Below are 25,160 nucleotides of genomic sequence, written 5' to 3'. Positions count from 1 at the left end.
ATTAAGGCATTGGTTTTCTTGGTGTATCTACAGAAATTAGTATGCACTAACAATTTCTAATCCTCTTTTGGTCAATCTCTTCCTTTTAGATCTTTCATATGCAAAATAAAAATTCAGAAAATATTGACTCCTACAATGTTGTGTCCTTTTTGAGATAGAGACGTGCAGGGGAGGTGAAGGAAATGAAAGAGAACCATATTTTTGGTATTTTTTCCCCCCAGGAAAGTGAAGTCAAATTTCTGTGCAAAGCACCTACTCAGAAATACTGAGGAATACAATCAGCCCAACTCTGAAGAAAAATTAACATTTCACTTTCAAAGCTGGGACCAGAGAGAAAACTAGGCCATAGCAGCTACAGTTCCAAATCATAAAACAGATCTAAATGAGTACTTAGTACATTCCAAACTTTAAAAAAAAAAGTGTAAAAGAGGTGGATTGAGTGGTACTTTTCTCAGAGGTGAGTTGCTAAAGATCCAGCAGCTAATATAATAACTAAAGTGGTAGTTAGCAACGGATTCAATAAGCCATCAAAATCTCCATTTAGTATTATGGCTAGTATCAAAGAATACGTGACTCAACAGAAATTATTGGCAAATATACATATAACAGTGACCTAATGAACATCTAAACTAGGGAATGGTTTTAAAATCTTGGATTGGGCTGCAGCAAACAATTGGATTAAAGGTGGGAAATTTAAAACTTCTTGACACAAGGATATATACTAATTTAAGTACAATGCACCCTTGAAATTTTTATCAATGCTTAAACAGGCTTCAGCTTTATTGAAGCAACAGTTACTTAAACAATATGCGTCTGATGAAAGGTTACAGACCTGAAATGTTAACTCTGCTTCTCTCTCCACAGATGCTACCTGACCTGCTGAGTATTTCCAGCACTTTGTTTTTATTTCAGATTTCCAGCATCTGCAGTATTTTGTTTTTATTGAAGAAAAGCTATTCGCATTAGCTGATGGGACAAGGAGACACAAACTTAAGGGGGGAGATTAGAAAAAGCTATTTTTTTTTTCAAAAAACGCAGCAAGCAATAATGACTTGGAACTCTCCGCTACGAGAGTGGTGGAAGCAGAGATGATGAATGATTTCAAAAGAAAATTGGATGGGCACTTGAGGGAAATAAACTTACAGGGATACAGCCGGGAATGGAACTGATTGGATTGCTCTGCAGAGAGCCAGCATGGAGTCGATGGGTCGAATGGCCTCCTTCTGAACCACTATGACGATGACCATGACTAATTAGCAAAAATTAAGTTCGTAGGACTGCTTAATGGTTCAGCTTATTAAAAAAAAAAATGAACAGTTGAGTCATGTAGACGAGTAAAAAAGGTCCTAGATAAAGAATGCTAGCTCTAAGAAAGCAGAGGGAATGCACAAAATAATTCATGAGAAACATTTATACTGTATAGTGGATAAATTTAGTTTTTTTATTCTCCAGAATAATTTAAATTTAAAAAAAAAGATATAAACTAGGGTTGGCTGAAAACACAATAAGACCACCGTAAAGGAAATTGAAAGAATTTTTTTCCAGAAATCTGATTGATCACTTATTTGACAGCCACCAGTTATTCATTGGTTGTGTTTTAGTGAAATGGATAGGACAGCAAAAGGAACAATTTTCTAGATAGCTTTATTTTAAATGAGCTCCTTACATCTAATGAATGTGCAACACACCATACAGACGCATCAACATTTCCAAAATGCCAATATATTTTTCCAGTTCTTCCCAACTAATCAAAAATTTCCCCTGCCCTGCATATGCAGGCCAGACTTTTATTTCTATAGAAGATTGAATTTAAATCTAACTTTGGACAGATAGCTACTTCCCATGTTATGGAAAGTGTAAAATTATTAAATAAGTAACCAGGAAGATTAAAGTATTTAATTATACACACATGCATATAGCATCAAAATAAGAGAACTTTTCTAAAACTAACAGTTCAATCAAGATGTGTGCACTAAGGGAAAAGTAACCTTTTCTCTTTGCTGTTGTAAATAGATATACAATAGAGAACTTATATTTACCATTTCAAGACAATACTTGCTGGGATGAACATCTCGGAGGGATTTGGGATCATCTGAGCCTGGGTCAGTGCAAATGAAGTTGAAAAATTATAGAAGTTGTCTAGCATCTTCTGTGTAAACTGAAAGTATGAGAAATTTATAGGGTATTCAGACTTTAGCATTCAATATTCTACATACAAGTAAAATACCAAAAACAAAGAGAGATGCAGCAGCCCAGAGGTACAAAGACAAATGTTCAAACTTGATTACTAATCAGTTTCTGGAGAAAGATACTTCCACAGTAGAAAACAAGCACTTTACTAAGCCATGAACTGATTGCTCCTGCTAGCAGATTTTCAAAGCAGCATTTCTTTTAGATGTCTAGAGAGTGTTTGTGTGACAGTTTAGGATTATTTCTTGGAAAGGGCTTGAACATGAGCTATGTTAAGATGTGCTTTTTAGAAAAAGCATGCCTAAAAAAGGGATTCGCTTCCCAAAATAGCTCCATGCTGGGCTGTGGATCAGTAGGCAGGCTTACAATAACTACAAAAGGCGATGGGAAGTTGTTTTTCTCAGAAAACCAATCAACGATTCATTAGCCATATATTCTGGCCAATATTTATCCCTCAATAAGCATCACAAAGCAGATTATCTGGTCATTATCGTATTGCTGTTTGCGGGAGCTCGCTATGGGCAAACTGGCTGCTGCAATTTGTACATTAAAACAGAGACTGAATTTCAAAAAGAACTTCACTGGCACTTTGGGATGTCGTGAGGTTGTGAAAGGCACTATATAAAAATGCAAATATTTTCTTACGCTTGGCTATTCAGAGACATTTCGCACCTTGGTGTGAAACCTTTTTTTTTGGGGGGGGACAGGCTCAGAGAAGCTTTTAAAAATCAGAAGCCATCATAAAAGCCGTCAGGCAACAGAATGTTAAGGAGGAAGTGTAACAAACCTGGCAAGTAGGACAGGATTCAGAGAGATTGTGCTTTTAGACTGTGTTAAACTACCAACTGAAGTGGCTAGTACTCGGATATTCTTTATTTTGTAACAATACTCGAACAGAAGTATATTGATCACATCAAGTGACTCACATTCTTATTCTGTGCTTTACCTACCGTAGAACAAAGCAGCTCACTATTAAAATCAAACTTTGCCTTACCAGTGCTAACTCAGATGCCTTTGCAGAGTTGAAGGAGTACACATACATAAAACATGGAAATCCAGTCCAGATCATGAAGTTTCATTGTTGTACTCCTGAATCTTGCTATTGCTCAAGTAGATATAGGGCAATGAGAGTCAACCTCCATAAAAAATAGGCAGTCTTATGGGACTGGCACTACTGTGCCCAAGAAGCTATCAACAATAGCCACAATTTTTTTTTTTTTTAAAAAAGTTTGCAAGGAGCTCAGATTATTGTTAATGTCAAGACTTGTACAAAAAAACTGCGAGGAGAGAAAGATGAATGTCAAAAGCATATTCTAGGACTCTCAAAATAGTTTTTTACTGAATACTTAAGTGTTATCTTCTGATAAAGGTTTTATTGGCAAATACAGCAGGGTTATTATACCAATATCTAGCACAACATACAAGTAAAACTGGAAACCTCATCTAAGCACAAATGCAAAGAAATGCATAAGTTAATTTCAAAAAAGGAACAATTATGATTTTTTAAACTGTGAAAGCAATAGGAAAATAAATTATATATACTGTGCAACTGATTCAAATATAGGTCCAGAATTTGCTGAAAAAAGTGTGAATGATGCATGTGCTAATATGTGAATCAGCCAACAACTTGTGTGGAGGAAGATATACCCCGTGAATTACACATTGCCACAAGTTGCTAGCCGATGCGCACCACTCCGTTAGCTTCGTGAAGAGGGCTGCACCTCCCAAATTTCACGAAGTTTCTGCATTCGCACACTAACTGCCCATTGAACTCAGAAATTAATAGCACAAGTGCCCTTTTGACAACATGATAATTGTTAAAGACTGCCAATCTCTGATCCAGAAAGTGAACAAAGAAGTATGGAGTCTCATTCCTACATGTAGCAATTTGTAGTTGGAGACTTTTCAAACATCAAATTTTACTTTTTTCCTTTTTCCTCTCTCTTAATCCAATCTTTATTTCCTCTCTTTTATTCCTCTTTCTGTACCTGATTTGACATTGAATCCACCCATACTAATTCACCCTTCTTCTCAGCCTTCCTCTGTTTCTTTCTGTACTTTTAAATCTCATCAGTTAAGGAGATAGATACACTGTTGGTCCCATCGTTCACCAAGGTTCCAGATGCCCTGTTGCCCTCGTTATCAGCTCACACATCCAGCAACTTTGTAGGCAGAACATTTTTAATCTGAAAGGTGCAGGAACAAGTCTAACTAACAGGACATGCTGTGAAATGCCCCACTCTCTGGGCCGTAATCTTTTATAAGTTTGACGCAATTTTCTTTAAGCGATATAAACTGTGTGACGCAGGGAAGAATTAGATTCTATGCTACATCGTGTTTTTGCAAGGGTTCCAATTATGGATAGAAAAAAAAAATCTCTTGCACTAGCCAATGCAGAAAGAAAAATACTGACCTAGAAACCAAGTTGAAAACAGTGGAAATCTGAAGTTATGGAGAAACACCCAACACATGATAATGTTATTTCTTCACAATGGGCTGGATCTTGGTGACGAACTTCAAAAATGGCGGTCTGCCCACACGGGCTGCATGCCAAAGAGCCACTGAGATTCCAAGTGCGGCGGCTCATTTAAATAGACAGGACGGGCCGCCCAGCCCCCCAACTGATCACATGGAGGGGGCGGGTTGTCCGTCCCCAGCAATGATGACAGCTGCCTGTGCACAGGCACTGACGCTATTTTTAAAGAGCTGTTAGCCCTACAGGCTTATTTAAATAAAGATAGACTCAAGTACATTTCTTTTGCCTCTCTCCCACCTCCCACAATAATTAATTATTTGCCCTTCCCCCACCCCCCCCAATAACACTTACCTTTACCATCTGACCTCCCCAAACTGCACATACTTTAAACTACAATCCTTCCCACCATCGCCTATACCCTTGACGTTAATTTGACCCTGTTGCTCCCTGCATTGATAAACTTACCTCCCCCCACCAATGTTGCACCTCATTCCCCAGAGGGGATCCGAAGGCCCGGGTGTACCGGCCGCCGGGCCGACGATCGCAGCAGGACGTCGGGAGGTGATGGAAGTTTATTTAAATTAATTATTTTAATTGATTTAAATATTCAAATTGTGGCCCCGTTGGCCAGCAGCAGGGAGTCTGCCATACTTCTGCCAGGATGATCGGGCCGGCCCCTGCCAGCGTCGAGGTCCGTGGCTGGCCTCATCCGGAACCATCTTCAGGCCCACACGGCCACAGATCCCGACGTTGAGGGCTCCTTAAAATGCAGCCCAATATGTGGTCATTAGGCTGAATCACAAATCAACTGGTGTGTAACTTTTTTATTGAAGTCTTAGCTCTGTAAATTGGAATGTACTTCAATCAATCAGGTCATGAAGCAAAAATGACAATGATAAGCCTGAGAAGATTTAACTTCCAAATGGCTTTCATCCTATATTGGATACCACATCTACGGAAAACTATACCCATCAGCTAGATCCATATTTACGTTATTCAGAGTCTGTTCATTCTCTACAACCAGCTGAGGTTAACTTCAGAAGAATGGGCTTAAATGCAAAGAAATACCTTGATGAGTCAGAACCTAGCAATCTGTGATCTGACCACAAGGGCTGGGCTGCACAATTTTTCTTCAGCCCTAAGGCTGATTAACAGTTATAACTACATTTTACTCTAGCTGCATAACTGCGTACATACAGCTTCCTTCTAAATTCTTTATAAAGTCATACTGTCTTCTATTTATTACCTGCATTTGTACTATTAGAGATACTTAACTGTCACCTTGCCAGGGACACCCATATCCCTTGAATGAAAAGCACTTATTGAGTTAATAGCTGTCGAGGCTTTTACAGATTGAAAAGACCTTTTTTTATTTAAATTGAAAGCCAAAAAATTTGTGTGCTTTTAAAGACTGAGAAAAAGGATTTTCTGTGAACATTGAATGCTGAAACTTGGAATTGTGAACTGAGTGGGACAAACTGCAAGAGACCTGTTCCAAGCAGCTCAATAGTGAAATGACAAGGTGATTTATGACTGTCACGTGACTTGATTATGGGTTGCTGGAGTTAAAGGACCAGGGGGCTGGAAGCAGCTAGCAGTAAGCTGGCTGAGACTGATGTTCGCAGGAGGCAGTGGCATAGTGGTATTGTCACTAGACTAGTAACCCAGAGACCCTGGGGACAAGAGTTCGAATCCCACCATGGCAGAAGGTGGAACTTGAATTCAATTGATAAACCTGGAATTAAAAACTAGTCTAATGATGGCCGTGAAACAATTGTCGATTGTCGTAAAATCCCATCTGGTTCACTAAGAACAAAGAAAATTACAGCACAGGAACAGGCCCTTCGGCCCTCCAAGCCTGCGCCGATCCAGATCCTCTAGCTAAACATGTCGCCTATTTTCTAAGGGTCTGTATCTCTTTGCTTCCTGCCCATTCATGTATCTGTCCAGATACATCTTAAAAGACGCTATTGTGCCCGCGTCTACCACCTCCGCTGGCAACACATTCCAGGCACCCACCACCCTCTGCGTAAAGAACTTTCCACGCATATCCCCCCTAAACTTTTCCCCTCTCACTTTGAACTCGTGACCCCTTGTAATTGAATCCCCCACTCTGGTAAAAAGCTTCTTGCTATCCAACCTGTCTATACCTCTCATGATTTTGTACACCTCAATCAGGTCCCCCCTCAACCTCCGTCTTTCTAATGAAAATAATCCTAATCTACTCAACCTCTCTTCATAGCTAGCGCCCTCCATACCAGGCAACATCCTGGTGAACCTCCTCTGCACCCTCTCCAAAGCATCCACATCCTTTTGGTAATGTGGCGACCAGAACTGCACGCAGTATTCCAAATGTGGCCGAACCAAAGTCTTATACAACTGTAACATGACCTGCCAACTCTTGCACTCAATACCCCGTCCGATGAAGGAAAGCATGCCGTATGCCTTCTTGACCACTCTATTGACCTGCGTTGCCACCTTCAGGGAACAATGGACCTGAACACCCAAATCTCTCTGTACATCAATTTTCCCCAGGACTTTTCCATTTACTGTATAGTCCACTCTTGAATTGGATCTTCCAAAATGCATCACCTCGCATTTGCCCTGATTGAACTCCATCTGCCATTTCTCTGCCCAACTCTCCAATCTATCTATATTCTGCTGTATTCTCTGACAGTCCCCTTCACTATCTGCTACTCCACCAATCTTAGTGTCGTCTGCAAACTTGCTAATCAGACCACCTATACTTTCCTCCAAATCATTTATGTATATCACAAACAACAGTGGTCCCAGCACAGATCCCTGTGGAACACCACTGGTCACACGTCTCCATTTTGAGAAACTCCCTTCCACTACTACTCTGTCTCCTGTTGCCCAGCCAGCTCTTTATCCATCCAGCTAGTACACCCTGGACCCCATGCGACTTCACTTTCTCCATCAGCCTACCATGGGGAACCTTATCAAACGCCTTACTGAAGTCCATGTATATGACATCTACAGCCCTTCCCTCATCAATCATCTTTGTCACTTCCTCAAAGAATTCTATTAACTTGGTAAGACATGACCTTCCCTGCACAAAACCATGTTGCCTATCACTGATAAGCTCATTTTCTTCCAAATGGGAATAGATCCTATCCCTCAGTATCTTCTCCAGCAGCTTCCCTACCACTGACGTCAGGCTCACCGGTCTATAATTACCAGGATTTTCCCTGCTACCCTTCTAAACAAGGGGACAACATTAGCAATTCTCCAGTCCTCCGGGACCTCACCCGTGTTTAAGGATGCTGCAAAGATATCTGTTAAGGCCCCAGCTATTTCCTCTCTCGCTTCCCACAGTAACCTGGGATAGATCCTATCCAGACCTGGGGACTTGTCCACCTTAATGCCTTTTAGAATACCCAACACTTCCTCCCTCCTTATGCCAACTTGACCTAGAGTAATCAAACATCTGTCCCGAACCTCAACATCCGTCATGTCCCTCTCCTCGGTGAATACTGATGCAAAGTACTCATTTAAAATCTCACCCATTTTCTCTGACTCCACGCATAACTTTCCTCCTTTGTCCTTGAGTGGGCCAATCCTTTCTATAGTTACCCTCTTGCTCCTTATATATGAATAAAAGGCTTTGGGATTTTCCTTAGCCCTGTTTGCTAAAGATATTTCATGACCCCTTTTAGCCCTCTTGATTCCTCGTTTCAGATTGGTCCTACATTCCCGATATTCTTTCAAAGCTTCGTCTTTCTTCAGCCTCCTAGACCTTACGTATGCTTCCTTTTTCCTCTTTGCTAGTCTCACAATTTCACCTGTCATCCATGGTTCCCTAATCTTGCCATTTCTATCCCTCATTTTCACAGGAACATGTCTCTCCTGCACGCTAATCAACCTCTCTTTAAAAGCCTCCCACATATCAAATGTGGATTTACCTTCAAACAGCTGCTCCCAATCTACATTCCCCAGCTCCTGCCGAATTTTGGTATAGTTGGCCTTCCCCCAATTTAGCACTCTTCCTTTAGGACCACTCTCGTCTTTGTCCATGAGTATTCTAAAACTTACGGAATTGTGATCACTATTCCCAAAGTAGTCCCCTACTGAAACTTCAACCACCTGGCCGGGCTCATTCCCCAACACCAGGTCCAGTATGGCCCCTTCCCGAGTTGGACTATTTACATACTGCTCTAGAAAACCCTCCTGGATGCTCCTTCCAAATTCTGCTCCATCTAGACCTCTAACACTAAGTGAATCCCAGTCAATGTTGGGAAAATTAAAATCTCCTATCACCACCACCATGTTGCTCCTACATCTTTCCATAATCTGTTTACATATTTGTACCTCTATCTCACGCTCGCTGTTGGGAGGCCTGTAGTACAGCCCCAACATTGTTACCGCACCCTTCCTATTTCTGAGTTCTGCCCATATTGCCTCACTGCTCGAGTCCTCCATAGTGCCCTCCTTCAGCACACTAATGTCCTTTAGGGAAGGAAATCTGTTGTCCTTACCTGGTCTGCCCACAGCAATGTGGTTGACCCTTAAATGTCCTCTGCAAAGCCCTAGCAAGCCACTCAGTTATATCAAACCGCTACAAAGACAATAAGGAATGAAACCAGATGGACTACCCGGCATTGACCTAGGCACCAGAAACAACGCCAAACCCAGCCCTGTCTACTCTGCAAAGGCCTCCTTACGAACATCTGGGGGCTTGTGCTAAAGTTGGGAGAATTGTCCCACAGGCTAGTCAAGCAACAGCCTGACATAGCTATGCTCACAGAATCATACCTTACAATGTCCCAGACACTGTAATCACCATACCCGGCTATGTCCTGTCCCACCGGCAGGACAAACCCAGCAGAGGTGGCAGCACAGTGGTGTGCAGTCAGGAGGGAATTGCCCTGGGAGTCCTCAGCATTGACTCCGGACCCCATGAAGACTCATGCATCAGCCCTACCATGGGCAAGGAAACCTCCTGCTGATTACCACCTAGCACCCTCACCCCTCCCCCCGCCCTTACCGATGAATCGGTACTCCTCCATGTTGAACACCACTCGGAGGAAGCATGGAGGGTGGCAAGGGCACAGAATGTACTCTGGGTGGGGGACTTCAATGTCCATCACTACTGACCAAGCCCTTAAGGACATAGCTGCTAGACTGGGTATGTGGCAGGTGGTGAGGAAACCAACAAGAGGGAAAAACATACTTGACTTCGTCCTCACCAATCTGCCTGCCGCAGATGCATCTGTCCATGACACTATTAATAGGAGTGACCACCGCACAGACCTCGTAGACACGAAGTCTCATCTTCACATTGAGGATACCCTCCGTAGTGTTGTGTGGTGCTAAATGGGATAGATTTCAAAACAACGCAAAACTGGGCATCCATGAGGAGCTGTGGGCCATCAGCAGCAGCAGAATTGTACTCAACCACAATCTGTAACCTCGTGGCCCAGCATATTCCCCACTCTACCATTACCATCTAGCCAGGAGACCAACCCTGGTTCAAAGAAGAGTGCAGAAGGGCATACCAGTAGCAGTAACAGGCATACCTCAAAATGAGGTGTCAACCTGGTGACGCTACATCCCAGGACTACTTGCATGCAAAACAGCATAAGTAGCATGCGATAGACAGCTAAGTGATCCCACAACCAATGGATCAGATCTAAGCTCTGCAGTCCTGCCACATCCAGTCATGAATGGTGGTGGACAATTAAACAACTAACTGGAGGAGGTGGCTCCACAAATATCCCCATCCTCAATGATGTGGGAACCCAGCAAAAGAGAAGACTGAAGCATTTGCCTCCATCTTCAGCCAGAAGTGCCAAGTGGATGATCCATCTCGGCCTCCTCCTGAGGTCCCCAGCATCACAGATGCCAGTCTTCAGCCAATCCCATTCACTCTGTGTGATATCAAGAAAGGCCTTGGATACTGCAAAGGCTATGGACCCTGATGACATTCCAGCAATAGTACTGAAGACCTGTGCCCCTAGCCAAGCTGTTCCAGTACAGCTACAACAATGTCATCTACCTGGCAAAGTGGAAAATTGCCCAGGTATGTCCTGTACACAAAGCAGGACAAATCCAACCCAGCCAATTATCACCCCAGTCAACTGTCAATCAGTGAAGTGATGCAAGGTGTCATCAACAGTGCTATCAAGCGACACTTGCTCAACAACAACCTGCTCACTGACGCTCAGTTTGGGTTCTGCCAGGGAGACTCATTACAGTCTTGGTTCAAACATGGACAAAAGAGCTGAACTCCAGAGGCGAGGCAAGAGTGACTGCCCTTGACATCAAGGCAGCATTTGATCAGAGTATGGCCTCAAGGAGGCCTAGCAAAACTGGAGTCAATGGGAATCAGGGGGTAAATGCGCTGTTGGTTGGAGTTGCACCAAGCACACAGGAAGATGGTTGTGGTTGTTGGAGGTCAATCACCTGAGCTCCATGACATCACTGCAGGACTTCCTCAGGGCAGTGTCCTAGGCCCAACCATCTTCAGCTGCTTCATCAATGACAGTCCCTCCATCACAAGGTCAGAAGTGGGGATGTTCGCTGATGTTTGCACAATGTTTAGCACCATTCACGACTCCTCAAATACTGAAACAGTTAGTGTAGAAATGCAGCAAGACCTGGACAATATCCAGGCTTGGGCTGATAAAGCGGCAAGTAACATTCGTGCCACACAAGTGCCAGGCAATGACCATCTCCAACAAGAGAGGATCTAACCATCTCCCTGGAATTCAATGGCATTACCATCGCTGAATCTCCCATGAACAACATCCTGGGGGCTACCATTGACCAGAAACTGAACTGGATTATCCATATAAATACCGTGGCTACAAGAGCAGGTCAGAAGCTAGGAATCCTGCAGTGAGTAACTCACCTCCCGACTCCCCAAAGCCTGTCCACCATCTACAAGGCACAAGTCAGGAGTGTGATGGAATACTCTTCACTTGCCTGGATGGGTACAGCTCCAACAATCAAGAAGCTTGACAGAATCCAGGACAAAGCAGCCCACTTGACTGGCACCCCATCCACAAACATTCACTCCCTCCACCACCGACACACAGTGGCAGCAATGTGTACCATCTATAAGATGTACTGCAGCAACGCACCAAGGCTCCTTAAACAGCACCTTCCAAACCCGTGACCTCTACCACCTCCAAGGACAAGAGCAGCAGATGTATGGGGAATACCAACACCTGCAAGTTCCCCTCCAAGCCATACACCATCCTGACTTGGAACTGTACCGCCATTCCTTCACTGTCGCTGGGTCAAAATCCTGGAACTCCCTTCCTAATAGCACTGTGGGTGTACTTACCCATGTGGACTGCAGCGGTTCAAGAAGGCAGCTCATCACCACCTTCTCAAGGGCAATTAGGGATGGGCAATAAATGTTGGCCTAGCCAGCAATGCCCAGATCCCTTGAATGAATAAAAAAAACGACCAGAGAAAAAAAAAACCTACTCTCTAAAAAGATTTGCCTCTCTTGAAAAAAGAATTCCTAAATTTGAGGTGTGGCTGTGGTTTGCCTGGAAAGAAAAGACCCAGGAAAAGAGGAGTTGCTGCTCTCTGTGGAGAAAGGCTCCTTTGCTGAGAGGAAGCCCTACATTTTTTTTAAAAGGTACAGACTCCTATTGCCTCCAGTCTCTGAAAAATCCCTGCCTCAGGAGTGATTCCTGTTGCCTCTTATGTTTTGGGAGATCCTGAAAGCTCTAGAAAGCTTCTATTGCTAGACTGCTACTTCTAAACAAACAGACCTGTTGCTACACCCTTTGCTGAAAGATATGTGTGATGCCTGCTGCAGACGAATTGCCTTGAACACCTACCCAGAGACTGTTCATTAACCTCGCTTGGAGAGATTGCGAGTGGCATCTGACTATTCGACTCTGGGATACCTCACCAGCCCGGAAATGTACTACCAGAACGTTACAACCCTGTTATTTTATTATTCCTAAGAAACAGTTGTAAAGAGAAAAGCCTTTTGAAACTGGTTAACTTTTTTTTTCCATGTATGTGTGTGTGCGCGCATGAGGGTTAAGAAGAATAAGAAGTTTGAAAGGAATTCTTTCACATATATAGAGTTATCTCATTATTGCTCGAGACTTAGTTTCTTAACAAATAGTTAATTTTGTTATTGTTTAAAGAAACCTGGTTTGCTGTGCTTTATTCTGGGGGACAAATAGAGTGTTTAATTTCGCTATTTTTCCGGTAGGTGGGAAACTACCAATATGCTATGACCTGTGCAGTAGTGAGATTAAATTAACAGTGCATTACTCCCACCTTGGTCGTAACTAGATATATCTTCAGTAGTTCACAGGCCATCACTTCAATGATGATGACAATACCCTAAAAATGGTGCATAACAAATCTGTTCAGCCCTCTGAATATCTCTTTATTGTAACTGACAGCAGCTCTACAATAAGCAATTTTCTCACATTTTAAATATACTGCCCTGCCAGAAGGCAACAGATTAAGATGTTAATACTTAAATGGCAAATGTGAGGCTACAGCTTACAAATGTAATGCGTTAATGTAATGGTTTGTAGCTTTAACCATACTATACAGCAATCTCATTTAATTATATAACAGAGGCAACATCCTGGGATACAAGTTACATAGCAATATAACCAGCAACCAACCAGAACCCTTCTGATATTCCAGGCAGGAGAAACCCTGATCTGATTTTTGCAAATGTATCTGCACATTATGGAATGATTTATAAAAAACATTCAAATGTTATTTTTTAAGCCTAATATGATGTAGTCTGAATACTTTAGTTATCGTACTTACCTGCGTAAATGAATCAAGTGTTGATACAGCTGCACTTGCTACTGGAGTTTGCTGCGTCAATAATTCCATAGGTTCCACAGAGATTCCAATTTGGGCAACAGATGGAGTTTGTACAATATTCATCATTCCAAAAGGATGCTGGCCACCTTCTTCTGCAAGGAGATATACATTCCTGCTATTAGGTAATTTTATCAATCCAGATCAATACATTTCTTTGGAAGAGTTTACATTGTAAAGCATTGAAGCAGAACTCTAACACAATGAAGCAGCTTAAAGCTGAAATGAAAAAACACATTACTACATTACTTTTAAACGACCTTTGCAAAAATTGCACTAATGGTGTCAATTTGTTTAAAAAGATACAGAAGACATTTGATCTTTGATTTTTAAGCTATAGAGAAAAAAAACTGAATAGCCCAAGCAACAGAGCCTTATTGGGGGAAATTATTTGTAAAAGCATATTTATGTACTAGTCAGTGCCACAGTTGAATTCTCTCCATTCCAGGCAAATTTGCTAACATACAGAAACATTTAATTTAACCCATTATTTAAAAAAATCTTCACATCACAAGATCACAATCTTACTGATTTCTAACAATGGTTCATACCTTTGTATGAATCAAACTTATACAGAACCTTAAATTTTACTTGCTTCAGTAAACACATCAAATTTTGAACCTTAAGGAATGTTATGATGGCATCAAGGTGAGGTCCAGTAAGAGATACAAGTGAGCAATCAAGGTACCACAAGCTGCTTGGCAAGTATTTTTAGTATGCAAGTGTACAGCAACATGTACTACAGTCCATCTACGTATTCCATACCAGCACTGGATGCTTAACAGGAAGGAATAAGATTATGCATTTGAATTGGCAGATTATTGGAGGAAGAGTTCTAATGTTAGCTATTCCACTATCAATTACACTGTACATTCTTTATGGAGAAAGTCAAAAGTTCAATAAAATAATTTTACTTTTATGGTAAAGTGAACTAATGCACAGTATAATTCTTGGTGGTCCAGTTAGTAAAGACACCATAAATAAATCATACAGATCCAGAAGGTTCCAAATCTGTGCTAACAGAGCTCAACTGGGGGTAGGGTGCTACAATGCATCTCAGGGTCCAGGGTAGGGGGGGGGGGGGGGCCACGGGTGACAGAGAGATGAAAAAAAGATTGTATTTGGAAATAGAACCCTATCAGGCAACTACCTCCCCTCAACTAGGCCAACCATATTAACACCTTGGCTCTATAAGAGCAAGTACTCTGCGACAAGTGGCTCACCTTCTGACTCCTCAGTCTCTCCACCACCTACAAGACTCAAGCCAGAAATGTAATAGAATGCTCGCCACTCGCTTGGATGGTGATTACAATGATTAGCAACTAGTCAAGAAGCTAGACACCATTCAAGACAGAGCAGTTCACTTGAATGTGGCTGCTGTTTGTGCAATCTACAAGATGCATGTATCAACTCACCAAGGTTACTTTGGCAGCTCCTCCATCATGATCTCTACCACCAATAAAGACAAAAGCAGCAAGGTTCTGGATGCATAATCACCTCCAAGTTGTATACCATCCTGACTTGGACACATAAATTGACATTTTTTCCTCATTGGTAAGTCAAAATACTGGAATTTCCTATCTAACACTATCAAAAGGACTGCAGTGGTTCAAGAAGGCCCACCATCACCACCAAAATACAAGGGATAGGCAATAAATATGGCCCTGCCAGTGTCATCCACATTCAGAGAACAAATAAATGACTTAAATATTCATAGGGAAGGCAATAAGGTCAAACGAGAGCCAAATAATCCCAATAACCAAAGTGAGACCAGGAATCGATTGAGGGATATAAAAGGAGATAGATAAATAATTTACTAGCCACTGCTACCTAACCTGCCAGATTTAGAAGTATATGTCCAGCATTTTTAAATGGACAGCTCTTTCAAGTGCTTTCATAACAAATATGCCTAAATATCTGGTAAAGTGACCTTTGAATTTGATAGGGCATGAATGGCTTGTTGAGGAAAATCACATGGTGCTGCACCCTATTATCTTTTTTGAGAGGCAGGAAGGAAGGCAAACAAGCAAGCATGAACACATTGGCTGAATATGGAGATAAGATATAAATTTAAAAGGCCCAGACGAAAAATGTGCTGAAAGATATAAACAACAGAATTTAATAAGTTTTACTTTTCATTTGGCATAGAGATCTAGGAAACAATTATGAACTTTTCTGAAGACAGTCCAGAGGACATCTCGGGTGGAGATGAATCTCAGTAATCTTGGCAATTCAGGATGCTCACCTTTTATGCCAGTTAAGAAGCAGATATCCAGAGGTATGTCATTCTATTAACAAGTAATAAGAGATTATAAAACTGTTGCACTGTGTCACAGCATCATGAGTCTTGAATACCCTTTACATAGAACAAGATCCCAGAAATAGCAATGAGATCATGACCAACTGATCTGCCCTGGTGCTGTAGGTTGAGGGATAAATGTTTGCCTATTTATTTATTTTGGATAATAAGAAATTGTAGTCAATGTAACATGCATTTGCTCCTCCAAGCAAACAGCCTATGCAGTGTGGCTTCTCAAATGAGCCCTCAAATCATCTGAAAGGGAATAGGATTTTTAAGGCAGTTGAACAAAAATCTAAACCCAGGTGTACCATCAAACTATTCCCTTGGAGATCCAATTTTTAGATGAAATGGAATCTTTTCATTCTAGCTTCTTTGCAACTGTTAACTAGAGTAAAATATACTTTTATGAAACCGAAATGGGCCAGTTTGGTGGCTTCTGATCAGAATGTCCATCTCCCACTGGAAGAGGAAATTCATCCTTTTAATTATCATATTTTCAATCACAGTTGCCCAATCAGACCTAGTTTATCTGATTCTTCCAAACTTGGAAAAGCAATAGATTTTTAAGTAGTGAACTTTAGATAACGCAATTCAGTTTTGCTGAGCTCAGTGATTGCATTCTTGCCTCTGAATCAAAAGGTTGTGGGTTCAAGTCCCACTCCATAACTTGAGCACATAATCAAGGCTGACTTTTCAGGGCAGTGCTAAGGAAATGCTGATACCTTTTGGATGAGATATTAAGTCTGTTCAGATAGACATAAAAGATCCCATGACACTATTTTAAAAAGAGCAGGGAAGTTCACTTGTATCCAGGCCAATATTTATCCCTTAACTTACAGCGCCAGAACAGATCAATTGGTCATGATCTCATTGCTATTTATGGGACCTTGTGTGCAAAAGGGCTGCTACATTCACCTACATAATAGTACTACATTTCGAAAGAAATTAATTGGCTATAAAGCACTTTTGGATGTACTGAAAATGTCAATATAGGTGTATGTTTTTTTCTATTTCTGTTAATAAAAGAGTCATCACATTGAAAGGCCACCTTTTACTTGCCTGCCTTTAAACGCGATATTTTGAAGATTGCACTAGGTTTTTCATTAGTTATGAATCCCAGCAACTGCCATACTGGCACTCCACTCTTGTCCGGATAGGAGAAATACACAGATCCTCCTGCTCCTACAGGGAATGGTGTTGTCCCCAGCATAAAGACCACCACGTGATTGACATTCTCATAATCAGGAAGGTTAAATACAAATTTCCCCTCTGCAATTTGTTGTGCATCTGTCTGCACCTGGGCAAGGGAGAAAAACATCATTAGTGGACACAGAATACAAGAAACAGAAGTCCAAGGTATATTCCAACATTTTCACAACAGCAGCAGTAGAGAGAGATTGCATTAAAAAAGATGGGGAGACACAAATAATTACAAAAAAAGAGATATGAATTTTCTTTTCCATTTTGTCCAAAAGCAAAGCCATGGGAGATCAACTAATAGCAATTTCCTATTTTCACAAGGTTTGCACAAACACACTAAATTTGGGCTATCTCTTTCCTTGTCTTAAAAAAAAACGTGCCTCTAGATGACAGTAAGCAAGCCAATACAGTACTGTCCCAGTAATGTTGTATTACACAGTATTTATACCACAGAAACAGGCCATTCAGCCCAACAGGTCTATGCCAGAACTACAGGCCAGTTAGCCTAACATCATTAGTTGGGAAGATGCTGGAAACTATTAAGGAATCTTAACATTGCAATTGGAAAAGCATAGTATGATTAGAACAAGTCAGCATGGCTTTACTAAAGGGAGATCCTGTTTGACAAATTTCTTAGAGGTTTTTGAGGATGTAACTAGTAGGGTAGATAAAGGGGTACCAGTAGATGTAGTATACCTGGGTTTTCAAAAGGCATTCGATAAAGTGCCACATAAAAGATTAATAGGCAGGATAAGGGCTCATGGGGTTGGGGTAATATATTAGCATGGATAGAGGATTGGTTAACAGACAGGAAGCAGAGAGTGAGCATAAATGGGACATTTTCAAGTTGGCAGGCAGTGAATAATGGGGTGCCACAAGGATCAGTGCTGGGGCCTCAACTATTTACACTCTACATTAATGACTTGGATGAAGAGACAGAGTAATGTATCCAAGTTTGCTGATGATACAAAGCTCAGTGGAAAGGTAAGCTGCAGGAAGGATGTAAAGCGATATAGAATGGGCAACAAGATGGCAAATGGAGTATAATGTAGGGAAGTGTGAAGTTGTTCACTTTGGTCATATAATAGAAAAGCAGGATTTTTTAAAAAAAGATGTGAAACTGGTAAGTGTTGATATTCAGAGACACTTGCAGGTACTCGTGCAAGGGATGCACAAAGTTAACATGCAGGTGCAGCAGGCTATTAGGAAGGCAAATAGCATGTTGACCTTTATTGCAAGGGGATTGGAATACAGCAACAAAGTCTTACTAAAATTATACAGGGCTTTGGTGAGACTGCACCTGGAATACTGGGTGCAGTTTTGGTCTCCACATTTAAGAAAAGTTATACTTGCGCTGGAGGCAGTGCAGCAAAGATTTACTAGATTGGTCCCTAGGATGAGGGGGTTGTCCTATGATGAGAGGCTGAGTAAATTCGACCTATATTCTCTCGAGTTTAGAAGAATGAGAGGCAATCTAATTGAGACATACAAGATTCTGAAAGGGCTTGATAGGGTAGAAGCTGAGAGATTGCTCCCACTAGTCAGGGAATCTACAACATGGGAGCATAGTCTCACTATAAGGAGTCAATCACGGAGGACTGAGAAGAGAAATTATTTCACTCAAAGGGTTGAGAGACTTTGGAATGCTCTTAACCAGAGGGTTGTAGATGCTCCATCATTGAATACATTTAAGGCTCGGATAGATAGATTTTTGGTCTCGCAGGGAATCAAGGGATATGGGGAGCAGGAATGTGGAACTGAAGCCCAATATCAGCCATGATTGTACTGAATGGCAGAGCAGGCTTGATGGGCCATATGGTCTACTTCTGCTCCTATTTCTTGTGTTATGGTCCACACCAGTCCCCTCCCATCAATACATCCTTCTTTGCCTCCGTCCCCCATGTACTTATCCATCTTCCCCTTTAATGCATCTATGCTATCCGTCTCAACCACTCCATGCGGTAGCAAGTTCCACATTCCAACTACTCTGCAAATAAAGAAGTTTCTCCTGAATTCCTTATTGGATTTATTGGTGACTATCTTATATTGATGGCCCCTAGTTTTGAACTCCACCACAAATGGAAGCATCTCTACATCTTCTCTATCGAACCTCTTTCTAAGTTTAAAGACCTCTAGCAGCCTATAGCTCTAGCTGTTCTTTATGGTAGTTATAAACACTGGGTTCTGGTATCAACCAAAATCTATTTTGCACCTTCTCCTACATCCTGTATCCTTTCTGAAATATGGAGACCAGAACTGAGCATAATAGCAAGTGTGGTCTAACCAAGGTTTTAAATAAAGTTTAACACAACTTCTGTTTTGAATTCTATTCCTCCAGAAATGAGCCCCAGTGCTTTGTTTGCATTTATTAGGCTGAGTTAACCTGCGTGGCTACTTTTAATGTAGTATGAATCTTGTTACGACCGACCACTCCTGTCAAAGCCCCCAATCAAAATATACGATTCTGATTGTGGTGGGACCAACACACTGTTAATTCAATCCCGTCGCTCCACAGATTGGCTAACATATTTAAAACTTTACAAATTAAAGACCCAGCTAAATTGTACCATCTATTAACCCCCAAATGAGGCTAACCAAACCAGGTGTCCTTAAATCAACAAATTAGCTCTTTAATTAGAAGAACTAAATTCTTAAACACTATGAAGATATAAACAATTAAAATAGGGAGAAAAAAAAGAGTCCTTGCAAATTTACAGTCCAATGTTGCTTGAAGTCCTCACAAAATGTTGCTTTCCTTCTCCAGCGAATTTCAACAATTAACGACTTGCAAACACTTTCAACAGAATCAATCTGACTTTAGAGTTTTTGAGGGATAAAAGATTATCACAGTCTAACTTCCCTTTCTTCAATTTAAATTACCAGCGATCTCTGTTTTGGCTTGACTTTTTTTTTAAATTCTGAGAGATAATAATAATTAAACAGACTAAAATCCTATTCCTTCAGTTTAAATGGTTGAGAGCTCTTTCCTCAGGTGCCAACACCAGCTGTGTCTGTATGTCTCTGTCTGTTAGAACAAACTGTCTTCAACTAACAACCAGTTCAAAACTGAATTGTAACTAATGTATCGCATGAGACTCACTCCCAGTGGCTATATCTACAGTAACGAGAATGCACCCTTTCAATCACAGTCTCCAAATGACTGTTTCTCAGGCAACGAAAATGCACCTTCCTATAACTTCTGAGGCTTGCTGGTTCTTAAAGCAATAATGATCCTTTGCAAGCCTTAAAGGCAAACCGCATAATCCAAAAAAAAACTACAGGACCATGACAATCTGTACCTCTAGATCCCTTTTCTGCTCTATCTCATTTAAACTCTTATTTTCCAAGGACTGGGTACCTCCTTATTCCTGCTACGAAAATGCACCACCTTGCACTTAGATATATTTAATTTCCTACTTGCACACTATTTCATCAATTTTGTTAAATTTGCCTTGTATTTTGTCACAGTCTTCCTCAGTATTAACTATACATCACCCCACCCACCTCCCCAACACCCCACAATTTGGTGTCATCTGCAACATTTTGATATTGTATTACTTCCAATTCCCAAGTTCAAATCATTTATGTAAATGATAAACAGTAGTCCCAGCACCAATCCCTGTGGGACACCACTTCCCACCTCCCACCAAAACTGCCATTAGCCCAGAAATCAGTTATTATAGCATTCCAATCCAAAGACAACACATCTATAAAATGGGAAAAAAAATCCTACAGATGTTAGCAGCTGATTGTGCATTTTTTTTTAAACCTATATAATCCTAAGCAACTTCAAAGTGACTAGAGTAAGATTTAACCACCTTATGCCCTCTGAAACCACTAAGAGTGCATCAGTGTTGTCTCTAGGGATTTCCAGAAGACACAATAAAAGTGCACGGAATTGAAGGTGACCTTGTGATATGGGTCAGAAATCAGCTGGGATATAGGAAACAGAAAGTAGGGATAAAGGGCAGTATGAGATAAGTGGTATTGCCCAGATATCTGTACTGGGGCCACAGTTTGCACCATATATATCAATGATTTGGATAAAGGAATAAAGAACTGTCTATCCGAATTTGCACATGACACAAACTTAGGAGGCACAGCAAGTTCAACAGATGGGAGTAGGAAGTTACAAAGGACAGAAAGATTAAGTAGGCAAAACTGTGCCAGATGGAGTTTGACGTGGCAAAGTGTGAAGTTGTCTACTGTGGATGCAAGAAAGACAAATTGGAATATTTTCTTAATGGTGACCATAAACTGTTGTGGAGCAAAGGCATTTAGGTGTCTACGCACAAAGAACCAAACGTTCGTGTGCATCTGGAAAAAGTAATCAAAATGGCTAAATGGAATGTTGGCCTTTATCTCAAGTGGCTTGGAATAGATAAGTGAGGACGATATGCTTCAGAACAAGGCAATCCCTGCCTCCACCCTAGTAAAATGAATGGGGTTGTTTTGTAATGTTAAAGGTGCTATATAAATGCAAGTTGTAGTTGTTCAACACCTAGGTGTTAATTTGAGAGATTGGTAGAGTTCTTTAGTTTTTTTTAAAAATCTCTATCTTGTGAAAATGAAAACAAATTTTCATGTCCAGCAGTTATTACGGTCTTATTTTCCTATAGTTATTCAAGGTGTATTTGAGAGGAGAGAAAACATTACAGATTACACTGCAATTTCGATTTGCTTAACTAAGAGTAATACACTGAACTAAATGTTATGAAACTCAGTAAACTTATTTTAGGAATTTTTAAAAATCATATACGTTAATACATCTGCTAATTTTCAGGCAAGAAAGCTGTAAATCCAGGAGATTAAAAAAATGAAAAATCAGATTTTAAAAACCTGACAGCAATGCAGCCTGCACTTCATATTATACAACAATTTGCATTCATATAGCACCTTTAACAGAAAAAAATCCATAGGCACTTCACAGAAGCATAATCAAACAAAAAATTGAAACAGGTCAAAGAAGGGTAGTCGGAGTAAAATCTTTGTCAAAAGAGGTAGATTTTAAGGAGCATCTTAATGAAAGAGGGAGAGAGAGGTGGAGAGGCAGAAAGGGTGGGGAGGGAATTCCAGAGCTTATGGCTGAAGGCACAGCTGCCAGTGGTGGGCAAAGGAAATTGGGGATGCACAAATGGCCGAAGATAGAGGAACACAGAGTTCTTGGCAGGTTGTAGGGCTGGAAGAGATTACATAGATAGTGCACAAAGGGATTTGAACAAGAAAGTGCGAATTTTAAATTGTAGGGAACCAGGAGTGAATGTAGGCCAGCAAGCACAGGGGTGATGGTTTAAGATATGAGCAGCAGAGCTTTGGATGAGCTGGAGTTTATGGAGGGTGGAGAATGGAAGACCTGGCAGCACAGCAGTGGGTTAGTCAAGTCTGGAGATGGCAAAGGCATAGATTAGGGTTTCAGTAGAAGGGTTGAGTCAAGAACAGAGGTGAAAGTAAGTGGTCATTGTGATGGTGACAGTATGGGGTCCGTTGCTCAGCTCAGGGTCAAAAAGGGCACCGATGTTACAAACTGTCAGCTTCAACGCAAGACAATGGCAGGGGAGGGAATAGAATCAGCAGCAAGGGTATAGAGTTTGTCACAGGTACCAAAGATGTCTTCAATTTTCCCAATTGTTCAACTGAAAGAAAAATGGTTCACACAGGATTGGATGTCATAGAAGCAGTTTGATAACAGACAGTGGCAGCACAGCTGGGTGTTGTCACCATATATGTTGAACCAGTCGCCATGTCTTCAGATAATGTCACCGAAGGACAATGTGTAGATGAAGAATAGTAGGGAGCCCAAGAATAGAACCTTAAAAGGACTCCAGAGGTAACATGCAGAGGCAGGAAGAGATGCCACTGCTAGAGATGTTCTGGCTATGGTTGGATAGGGAAGAGTGGAACCCATTGAGAGCAGTTCCAATCAGCTGGACAACAGAAGACAGGAGTTAGAGGAGGATGGTGAGGCTAACTATGTAAAAAGTTGCAGAGAGATCAAGAAAGACGAGAAGGGATGGTGCACCACTGTCACAATCAGTTTCACAAATTCAGTTCCCAGGCCATGGACTCCATGTCTCTTTCTGGTCTGAGGCTGAACCACACCAATCGCAATCTTGGCGTCCTATTTAGCCCGGAGATGAGCTTCCAACCACATATCCATTCCGCTTCCTTCCACCTCTAACATCGCCTGTCTCCATCTCTCCCTCAGCTCACCAGTTGCTGAAACCCTCATACATACCTTTGTTACCTCTAGACTTGACTGTTCCACAGCTCTCCTGGCCTGCCTCCCATCTTCCACCCTTCATGAACATGAACTCAGCCAAAATTCTGCTGCCCGTATCCGAACCCACACCATGTCTTGCCCACCCATCACCCCATGCTCACTGACCTACATCGGGTCCTGGTCTGGCAATGCCTCGATTTTAAAACACTCATCCTCATTTTCAAATGCCTCCATAGCAAAACTTGGCCCTAAAAGTCACCAAGATTGCCGTGCTCCAACACTGGCCTTTTGTGTATCTCTAATTTTAATCACTCCACCATTGGCAGCTGTGTTTCAGATGCCCGGCACCTAGGCACTGGAATTTCCTCCCCAAACCTCTCTGTCTCTCTACCTTTAAGACGCTTCTTAAAACCTCTCCCTTAGGACAGGTGACAGAAAGCTTGTTCAAACATTTCTCTATGTGCCTCAGCATTAAATTTTGTTTAATAATGCTCATGAGAAGCACTTTGGAACATTTACTTTGTTGAGGACACTATTATAAATGCAAGCTGTTGTTTTTCAATTGAGATGAAGCTCATAGACAAGACAAGCTCAGTGTGAGAATAGGAAAAAAGCTAAGGAAAGGGCTAGCACAGCTAAGAGAAAGTGTGGCTGCAACAGAGGCAGCTGATGCTCTCTTAGTAACAAAAACGTCCGTGAGACCCTTGCACTTGTTGTTGAAGAGGATGAAGGAGAAACGGGAGAGGGGTTTATGAGAACGTTTGTATTGGAGAAAGGAAGCCAGGTGTTATCTTTGCAGTCGAGGATGATTCTGTCAGACTGGGTGGTTTTGGCAGAGCAGATTCAGGCCCAGTACTGCTTGATGTGACAGTCAGATCTGCCCATGGATAGCAAAGCCAGATACATTCAAATCTACAGCACTTTGGCTTGAGAGTGCAAAGATAGGAGCTAGAAGAGACTCTACACAACAAATGCTTTGTTAAAACAACCATTTATTTAAAGAACCGTTTCTTATTTTTAAATAATAGTTCCTTACTTTAAATCTACAAGTAATTTAGAAGCGAAAAATAAGCACGCCCCAGCCGAATTTAAGCATTTCCCCAAACGTCAGAGTAAAACAAAATTTAAGTAAATTACAAAAGCAAACTACTGGGGATGCTGGAAATCTGAAGTAAATTTGCAGAAATGCTCAGTAGGCAGGTCAACTTCCAGATCGGCTGTGTATTTGTAGCATTTTCGTTTTTACTGAAGCGAATTGATCGTGTTTTTTTCCAAAACACAGCTTTTATTCATCCCCGCTTCCAATAATGTAACTTCTCACAGACCCCAAAAAATATTACGTCGCTTTCAGCACCCACAAAATTTGTTTAAAAGAAATAATTAAATCCCAATTCTGCACGTAACGTACACAAGTATTGAATCAAAACAAACTTACCAATCGACCCGCAACCAGGCATCCGAACATTGTTTCACCAAATGCACCGCCCCTCTCTGATCAGAGCCCAGCTCTCGCCAATCTCTGACATGTCACTGTTGCCTCCGTTCCACTCCACTGAGCACCGCCGCTCACCAACAAGGGCAGAAGCTTCTCGAACCCACAATACGCCGCCACCACAGGAACCGCCCAGCGACCTTTCACCCGGAAACGGTTCGCTGTCCTCAGTGCGCTTGGAAATTATATCGACCGAACGGTTCAGATTTCTGCGAAGAGTGGCTCTGACCATTTTTTTTTCTTACATTTAGTACATTTGTACCGATTATCTGATGAACGTACGCTCCAGTTACTTCCCATCAACTTTAATCCATTGCTGTTTATTTCATTGAAGATCCACTCCTGGTGAAAGTTGATTTTGTTACTGGTTCGCCAGCAAAACGTGTTGTCATCCATAAATATTACTAAAAAATACTCTCCTTAAATTAAGTATAGGCTCGAT

The 25,160-nt window shown here is 41.4% G+C and overlaps 1 protein-coding gene across 2 annotated transcripts in view; it reads right to left on the bottom strand.

The window, feature by feature from the left end:
- The window catches only part of hikeshi (heat shock protein nuclear import factor hikeshi), a 30,949-nt gene extending 6,092 nt beyond the window's left edge, over nt 1-24,857 (bottom strand). The window contains exons 1-5 of one of the 2 annotated variants that reach the window (XR_010975214.1): nt 24,662-24,857; nt 16,866-17,103; nt 13,448-13,599; nt 2,040-2,158; nt 833-966 (exon numbers count right to left, since the gene is read on the bottom strand). Coding sequence is in view for 1 of the 2 variants with exons in the window: in XM_068033964.1 (XP_067890065.1) it covers nt 2,040-2,158; nt 13,448-13,599; nt 16,866-17,103; nt 24,662-24,691 (539 nt within the window). In the remaining variant the exon portion in view is untranslated. The remainder of the gene's footprint in view (nt 1-832; nt 967-2,039; nt 2,159-13,447; nt 13,600-16,865; nt 17,104-24,661) is intronic. The other variant, XM_068033964.1, reaches the window with a different exon arrangement.
- Between the last annotated feature and the right edge of the window lie 303 nt (nt 24,858-25,160).

This window comes from Heterodontus francisci, chromosome 6 (assembly GCF_036365525.1).
Source record: "Heterodontus francisci isolate sHetFra1 chromosome 6, sHetFra1.hap1, whole genome shotgun sequence".
NCBI classification, from domain to species: domain Eukaryota; kingdom Metazoa; phylum Chordata; class Chondrichthyes; order Heterodontiformes; family Heterodontidae; genus Heterodontus; species Heterodontus francisci.
This window is presented reverse-complemented; position numbering and strand designations above follow the sequence as displayed.